Source organism: Triticum urartu, chromosome 7A (assembly GCF_056163025.1).
Source record: "Triticum urartu cultivar PI428250 chromosome 7A, HENAU_Tu73, whole genome shotgun sequence".
Classification (NCBI taxonomy): Eukaryota; Viridiplantae; Streptophyta; class Magnoliopsida; order Poales; family Poaceae; genus Triticum; species Triticum urartu.
Genome location: NC_141879.1, coordinates 687,946,630 through 687,955,133, shown reverse-complemented (window position 1 = coordinate 687,955,133; position 8,504 = coordinate 687,946,630). Strand labels below are relative to the sequence as shown.

General features: G+C 47.0%; 2 protein-coding genes and 1 pseudogene across 2 annotated transcripts; all 3 read left to right on the top strand.

The window, feature by feature from the left end:
• Positions 1-1,907: 1,907 nt before the first annotated feature.
• Positions 1,908-6,995, top strand: LOC147961536 (uncharacterized). The gene is made up of 3 exons (XM_087533853.1): positions 1,908-1,920; positions 6,134-6,471; positions 6,547-6,995. Exon 3 carries the CDS (start codon positions 6,744-6,746, stop codon positions 6,993-6,995), a length of 252 nt encoding a protein of 83 aa, XP_087389979.1. The 5' UTR covers positions 1,908-1,920; positions 6,134-6,471; positions 6,547-6,743.
• Positions 2,545-5,879, top strand: LOC147961538 (uncharacterized; annotated as a pseudogene).
• Positions 6,124-6,444, top strand: LOC147961537 (uncharacterized). The gene has a single exon (XM_087533854.1). It carries the CDS (start codon positions 6,124-6,126, stop codon positions 6,442-6,444), a length of 321 nt encoding a protein of 106 aa, XP_087389980.1.
• Positions 6,996-8,504: the final 1,509 nt, after the last annotated feature.

Below are 8,504 nucleotides of genomic sequence, written 5' to 3'. Positions count from 1 at the left end.
TCGACAATGGTAAAACAAGACCAGCAAAGCCACCCAGATGTGCCGACAAATCCCGATAGGAGCTGCACATATCTCGTTCTCAGGGCACACCGGATGAGCAAGACGTCGGGTAGGCCAGCCTAGAGTTGCCCCTGGTAGCCCCGGACATCGCTCAGTTGGACCAACACTTAGAGAAGCACTGGCCCGGGGGGGTTAAATAAAGATGAACCTTGAGCTGGCCGACCCAAGGGAAAGAAAAGGCTAGGTGGCAAATGGTAAAACCAATGTTGGGGCTTGCTGGAGGAGTTTTATTCAAGGCGAACTGTCAAGGGGTTCCCATTATAACCCAACCGTGTAAGGAACGCAAAATCCGGGAACATAACACCGATATGACGGAAACTAGGGCGGCAAGAGTGGAACAAAACACCAGGCATAAGGCCGAGCCTTCCACCCTTTACCAAGTATATAGATGCATTAACTAAATAAGAGATATTGTGATATCCCCTCAAATATCCATGTTCCAAACATGGAACAAGCTCCAATCTTCACCTGCAACTAACAACGCAGCAAAGCGTTAACATAGCCAAACAGTGGATTGCTAGGACAAGGTGGGTTAGAGGTGGACAATATGGGAGGCATGATAAAGCAAGTGGTAGGTATCGCAGCATAGGCATAGCAAAAGAGCGAGCATCTACCAAGCAAAGATAGAAGTGATTTCGAGGGCATGGTCATCTTCCCTGAGATCCCATAAGGAAGAAGAACGAGTCCATGAAGAAGACAAACGGACGTAGCCGAACGGATCCTCACGAACGCGGCGTTATCGGAACTAACCCGAAGAAGCAACACCGGAAAGAAGCAAACAACATAGTAAACGACCATGACATAGCATGGCACGATGCGCAAACAAGTATGATGCATGTCCGGTTTAATGAGGCATGGCATGGCAAAGTGCACAAACAACCCTACAAATTAAGTGGAGCTCTGCATATTGACGGAACACCACATCAATTATTTAGTTCTCTCTCCGTTAGGTACTCAACAATATTAAATGTTGTTAAACATGGCAAGAGGAGAAGCATAAGAAATTATCTATTTAGGCAAGTTTAAATGAGGCCGGAACGCCAAACAACAATTCCGGTAAATCCCCATATGTATTTATCAATTTGGTGCAACAACAATTTTAAACATTCAAATGTTATTATCATGATGCAGATGACATGGACAAGTTTATGCAATTTTTATTAAAAGTTGACAAGAGCATTATGAAGCATTTGTCACCGTGGTGGAAAGGAAAGGGGTGCCACGGCAACGATAACAAAAACGGTGCCATGGCAGCGTTCCGGTTCCGGTACTCGATTGAGATACCGATGCAAAGGGGAAGTGTGCGGAACGTGACATGCAAGGATGGTGGGGTGATCTCAGATACCGAGTTCCCATATGTGGGTGGCAAGGCAAAAAGAGGGGAGACGTGCATCGACAATTCGAGCACGGAGCAAGCACGAGCTTCTCATACAACACACAACATTCGTTCACGGGCGTAGTCTCGAGGGTTATACCTTTGAAGCGTGCATTATCGGAACGGATCGAGTTCAGCGGTAGGGGTACACATGTCTAAGGGGAAGTAGTTGTTCACGGGGTCGTCGTGGGAAGTAGCGGTTCACGCGACGGTAGTTGAACTTCACGTTTGCGTTACACGGGTCTTCGGCGACGGTCGTCGTACATGGTTCGCAGTGGTACTTGACGATTTCGGAGACGGCGGAAGACGAACTTGGCGGTTCTCGTTGACCTAGTACTTGGCGTTATCTCCGGTTCGGTGATCGTTTTAGGCGTCGAACGTCGAGGTCTCCGGCCGTAGTGGTACTTGGTGAATCCCGAAATGGTCTTGGCGTCTTCGCGCGTAGGGGTACTTGTTCGTTTACTCCACGGTCATGGCGGATCCACGCGATGGTAGTGGTACTCGCGAAGAGGTACTCGGCCGTCATCGTGTAGACGTTCTGTGAAGAGGAACTTGCCGGTCGAATCCAAATCGAAACCAAACCATGGAGGCCTCGGGTGGGTAGCAGCAAGGCAGGCTACAGCACATGTCCATGGCCCACGGAGAGGTCGAGCGGGACGCCGAGGAGGGCAGCAGAGGCGACGGACGAAGCAGAGGGGCCAAGACCATGGCGCAAGGAGGAGAAGCAGGGCCAAGTACGTGTCGGGGCGAGGAGCTCCTGCTCGCAGCGGCGCGGCGCCGGAGCATGGGCTCACCGGCCGGAGCGGCACGCGGCCACGGAGGATATGGAGGACGCGGCGGGACGGCAGACAAGCGACGAGGAGGAGGCCAAGGGGCCTCGTTGGAGGTAGAGGTCACCGGCGAGGTTGCGCGGTGGTGCTCGGCGACCCTGGCGATGTGGCGCTGGAGACGAACCCGAGAAGGAGAAGGGATGGACGAAGCTCGACGGGGCGACGTGTGGGCGCCGGACCACGGGCTTCGGGCGCGAGTAGGCGCCATGGTGGAAGGAGGCCAGGGCCTCGAGGCGGAGTAGCTCCGGGGCGGAGCTTTGAGCTCGGCCGGAAGCGGCCATGGAGAAGGGCGGCGCTGAGGCAGAGTGCGCGGGGCTCTCGGCCTTGAGCGGCAGCGGAGGTTGGTGGTGCTTGCGGGGCAGCGGAGGTCGCGGGCTGGCAGCGAGGAAGAGATCGACAGGAGGAAGAGACCATGGGGATCGAGGAGCTGAGCGAGGCTGCGGAAGGGAAGCGAGGACGAGATGGGATCCGGAGAGGAGTCGGGCAGCGGTCTCCCTAGCGGCGCTGGGAGAGATCGAGAGGGAGAGGTTCGCTGGGCCTAGGGTTAGGTGGGGTGTGGGCTGTGGCTGGAAGTAGATGGGCCGGTGGATGGCATTAGAGGCCGGCCCCGTGGAGAGGGAAAAGGCCTGGCTGGGCTCCTCTCTCCTTACTAAAAGAAAAGAGAAAAAAACATAGATTAAGAAAGAAAAGAAAGAGGGGGTTAGGGGAAGAAGTTGGACACGCAGATAATTTTCCCGGACCCACAAAAATGTGCTTGTTCCGGGAAAATAGAAAAGGCCATGATTGAGAGATCTAAATTCAAATCCATTTGAATTTGATTCAAATGGTTTGAATAAGTTCAAGGTAATGAAGAGTCCAAAAGTACTCAGATTTTTAGTGGAGCTCCAAAGAAAGATAAAAGAATTTATGGGCGAAGTTTGAGGAGCAAACTCGAAGAATAAAAGACATGTGATTATTTGCAAGTGTGTTCACGGGTGATTCCGAAAATGGAATATTTAATATAGCTCCCTAATATCGGGAGGATAAGTTATAAAGAGAATCACCATGTGAATTCCCTCGATTTAAAAGGACCGAAGATCCATGCAATTTATTTAGTGAGTTTTAAAACGGGTTGCATGATGACATGATGCAATGCACATGATGCAAAGATGAAATGCAACGGACCAAACAAATCCCACGACGAAACCCGAAAACCCCGGAAGGCATCTGAAGCTCCAGTTTTGGGGCGTTACAATGGTTGACGGGAACGATGACCAGATTGGGCTTCTTGAACACTAGGCGGCAAGACGAGGAAGTCTCGTGCAGTATGTTTGGATGTTGATATTCAGGCCAAGATATTGATATTGACATTGGATGGGCCGAATTTTGCTGTTTAGATACACTTGGAATTGAGTCCACGGAATTGGCCTGAGATATTCGATGGCCCGCTCGAAAGCCTGCCTTTCTATTCCCGAATTCGGAGGGGTCGAGCTAGATTTTCGTTGTGATATTCATTAACGCGCCAGCACTTACCCCATCGACCGCGCTCACGAAAAGAAGAGGCAGAGCGGCGAGCGGGAGAAGAGGTGAACAGGGCCGCGACGTAGAGCATCCAGCAGCGCGGGTCAGCCCCTCTCCGCCCTTCTCCTTCTTCTCCGTTCTCTCGGGCCGACAGATCCACTCCTCCCCCGCATACCGCCTAGTCCTCCTGCCTCGCATCACCCCACCGCCCCACCTCCTCGCTTGTCCCGTCGTCCGCCGCCCATGGCTGCCCGCTTTTCCCATCAGCGCGGCGCCCCTCCATTGCCAGATGTCACTGGAGCCTCCCCCTGGCCGCTTCTTCTTCTACCCCCTACCCCCATAGCCATCTTCCCTGTCCCAGTCCCTAACCCCATTAAGAAACCCTAAATCCCCAATCCCTTCTACTCACCACGTATGTGTCAGTATGCTCATTTATTTTTTTCCTTTTGATGAACAATAGGTTAGTGGATTGGTCAGCAAATCTGAAGGTCAATGGATCGGAGCATGGATTCCGAGAAGCCAGATCAAAGGTAACTGAAGAAAACACCATTGCTCTGCTATGCTTGTGATGGTCTGATGGTGTAGAGATGTTCTTTTTATTTTTGTTATGGTCAGATCTATTATGCTTGTTATGCTTGCTTGAATGTGTGATTTGCTGATTCATATTTAGAAATGATTGAAGCCTAATTATGTAATTATTGTGTAGCTCCATAACATCAGATCAACTAGACCTGATTTCTTACATAATTGAAGAGAACAAAAGGAGAAAGAGGAAAATGATAATCTTGACAAAACTTTACTTTGAATTGGTTCTTCTCGGAATGGCATACCTTATTTCACACAGAGCACCTCGTGGAATAAGTAGTTTTAGTGATGATGAGCACAAATACACACTTAGGAAGTACTTGTTGAAAGATATGTATGATGGCTCAGAAGTGGCATGCTATGATCAGCTACGCTTAACCAAAAGAAACTTTCATGATTTATGCACCATGTTGTGTGAGAGGTGTGGTCTAAGTGGTAGTGTGTATGTGTCTATAGAAGAAAAGGTTGCCATGTTCTTGCTAGTAGTGGGTCACGGTCTGAAAATGAGGTTGCTTCGAGGCACATACAAGCGGTCTTTGGGAACTATAAGTACTCACTTTTCCGGAGTCTTAAGAGCCATTCTATCTATGCATGGGGAGTTCATTAAGCTTCCAGATGCTAATGTTCAACCTCCCAATGATTAGTAATGGAAGTGGTTTGGTGATGCACTTGGAGCACTAGATGGTTGTCATGTAGATGTTTCAGTTCCTGTGGCTGCCCAAGGGAGGTACGGGAATAGAAAGCAAGCTGTCACTACTAACATGCTCGGTGTGGTGGACTGGAACATGAAATTTCTATATGTCTTACCTGAGAGGGAAGGTTCCGCTTCCGACTCAAGAGTCCTTCATGACTCCATGAGAACTGATCGCTGAGATGCATTTGTTCTACCTCATGGTATGGCTTTTTTTTCTTGGCATTTTGTTCTCTTTAATTGCGTATGTCACAACCAACCTAATTGGCTTGTTTACCAATAGGAAAATATTACTTGGTTGTTGCTGGTTACACAAATGGGCCTGGATTTCTAGCTCCATTCAGATCCACTCGGTATCACTTGAAGGAGTGGGTATCAAGTCAGCAACAACCCCAAACTGCCAAAGAGCTATATAACGTGTGCCACTCTCGTGCTAGAAATGTAGTAGAGAGAACTTTTGGGTTGTGGAAGAAGAAGTGGGGTATTCTTCGCACTCAAAGTTTCTTTGATATAAAGGATCAGGTACATGTGTCCATTGGGTTTTCAATAACATGCCTACCGGAATGAGAAATCATTAATGCTTAATTAAAAAACATTCTTGCAGATTTGAATCATTAATGCTTGTTGTGTGTAACACAACTTTGCGAGGGATAGGTAGCATATGATGGACAACTTATTGCTACAAGAAGTGGATAATGAACTAGCTTCTCAGCCAACTGAGGCTGATGATGTTAACTCAATTAGAAGTGTCCAAGTCACTACTGCATGGACCAACTTCAGGAACCAACTATCTACTGACATGTTTGCTGAATATGTTGTGGCGCATGCAAATTTATAGCAATAGTACGACATGTGGATTAGGAAGATGGTGTTCTTTGCTTTTGTGCTAGCTAGATGTTGGATTAGCAAGATGGTGTTCTTTGGTTTTGTGCTAGCTAGATGATGGATTAGCTGGATGTTCTCTTTTGTGCATAGCTATTGGATGGTGTCTTTTGGATATTTTGTACATCATCATTATGAGAAAGCAATTAATATAAGTTTCCTTTTTTGTCAATTGTTATTCAATTTTTTCTTTTAGCATCATGGTTGAAGAAACAAAGAAGAAGTATAGTAGAGATTACTTGACATGGACAGATGAGATGGACGAGGTATTGTTAGATGTCTTTGTTGAACATCACAACAGAGGTGATCAGGCCCAAAATGGATGGAAACCACATGTGTACACTGCTGCTATAAAGGCAATGCGTGACAAGTGTGGACTGCACATCACAAAGGACAAAATATGTTCAAGGATGAAGAGTTTTGACAAGCCCTATGGTACGATTAGCAAGATTCTTTCTCAGAGTGGATTTGGCTGGGACTGGGTCAATAACAAGCTACTCATGGATATTGATGATGTGTGACATAAATATGTTGAGATAAAAAAGGATGCTTAATTAATTTATTCTATGTCATAAATACATGCAAGTGATTTACTTTGTATGTGTGTGCAGGCTAATCCGAAGGCAGCTTGTTAAAAGAACAAAGAAGTGAAGAATTGGGAGGCAATCTGCACAATATACTCCAAAGATCATGCAACCGGTGATGGTGCAATGACGAGTGCTGAAAGTAAGCGCAACCAATAGAACTAGACGAAGTAATCATCGAAGCCTCTCCAGAATTGCCACCAAAAAGGAAGCGAACAGGTGATGCTATCTTGTGCATGCTTGGAGACATGAAGGGTTCTTTCCATGATGCTTTGAAATCACTTGAGCCACTAGAACTGCCCAAGGTCACTCCTCGTCTTGAAATCCTTGCTGCCCCTGAAAAGATCCAAGACTTGACTCGTTCAGCCATGTTGCGAGCATATGGTAAACTCATCCTTAGTGAACGCCTATTCCAAGCGCTTATGGAGTTACCTATGGAGTTTAGGAAGGAATGGTTGTCGATGCTCAACGAGAAGAACACCATTTGATTAGTTTCAAGTGCTTATGTGTCGTTTCTTTTTTCCAAGTAATAGATATGAACTTGCTGGACTAATTACTATGTTATTGTAAAGATGGAAAACACTTGTACCATGTGCTTCATTTCCAAAACACATGTACTTGAATATCCTATGTTATGTGATGTTGTTGGCTAAGTGCTACTAATTTATATGTGCTGCTGATTTGTAAGTGCTGCTAATGTATGTGTTGCTGTTGTTGTATAAGTGTTGATGTACAAGTGCTACTGTGGAAGTGTTGTTGCTGCTGTATAAGAGCTGCTGATATAGAATAAGTGCTGCTGTATAAGTTATGTTGTTGTATATTGGATAAGTGCATCTACTTTATAATTTCTTCCATTGTATTCTTCATATATTATCATTCAAAAAAATATTTTGCATATAATTTAGTTTCAAACATTACATCAAAGTTCATTTTTCATCATTTGACAAAATGGACAATTCCAATGTAGAGAATGACCATCCAAACAAGCTTTAGAATTGAGCCTCTCAGTCGAATTCCAAGTGACAATTCTGTGCACATCCAAACAACATAATTCATGATCAATGTCAATATCAAAGTAAATGAGATTTGATATTGGGGCCAATTCAATGCCTTGGGGTTTCCTTTGGGAGCTTAAGGTGCTTTTGGCCTATGCCACAATCTTCATCCATTGGATCGGCAGCTATGTCTATGGAGCAGGCATGTGCATGTGCATCGGCTGCAGGCTGAGCCATGCTCGTGCCGCATGCGACATGTGCAGGAACGGGTATGCAGGCACCGGCGGGGTTACCGGCAGGCGCTTCAAAGGGGAAGGGAAAGAAAATCACGAGCTTGGGCGGCGGTGGAGGCAGCGATATGGGGTCCAGTCGTAGCGTAATGACCTGAAAAAGCGATACATCGTGACCGTGGCTGCGGTGCCTCGGTTGAGTAATCACTGTTAGAAAAATAAGACACGTCGACGATGAAGACCAGTGTGTGTGCGCGCATTGGGCATGCCGAATCGTGACAAGACTGCGTGTGTGCGCCGCGTAGCTGTTGCCTAAAAAGCCAGCTGATGAGCTTGGCTAGTCCAGCATCCACGCTAGTGGTTAGTTCAGCTTGTTAGTTGGTTAGCTAGCTAGATGGACGGCCGGGTTGTTTGGGCGCTATGGTGAAGCTGGACGTGAGCATGAGAATAGGGGGGTAGTTAGTGGCGTGAGTGGTGCATGGTGGTTGTGGCCGCATGCATCGTGGAGTGTCAAGTCTCTGTATAAATGGTTTTCTTTGAGTGAATGGAAAAATGATTGAAAGGCCAAAAGCACAATGTAGCTACGTGGTCACCAAGGGAGTTCTCTAGGCAAAGGCCATGTGTTCTTCTTCCAATGTTTGTCAGTGTCCAGGTCTAGTGTGTTCTTGAGAATAGCCATGAGAGAAGCAAGTAGAAGAGGAGCGGCCCCGTGGAGAGGTGGCGCCAACAATCACCTCCTTAACCAATCTGGCCGGCGGAGGGTAGGGGAAAG

Excerpts from the sequence above, each read along its gene's own strand:
- LOC147961536 (XM_087533853.1), top strand. The coding sequence starts at position 6,744 with ATGCTTGGAGACATGAAGGGTTCTTTCCATGATGCTTTGAAATCACTT.
- LOC147961537 (XM_087533854.1), top strand. The coding sequence starts at position 6,124 with ATGGTTGAAGAAACAAAGAAGAAGTATAGTAGAGATTACTTGACATGG.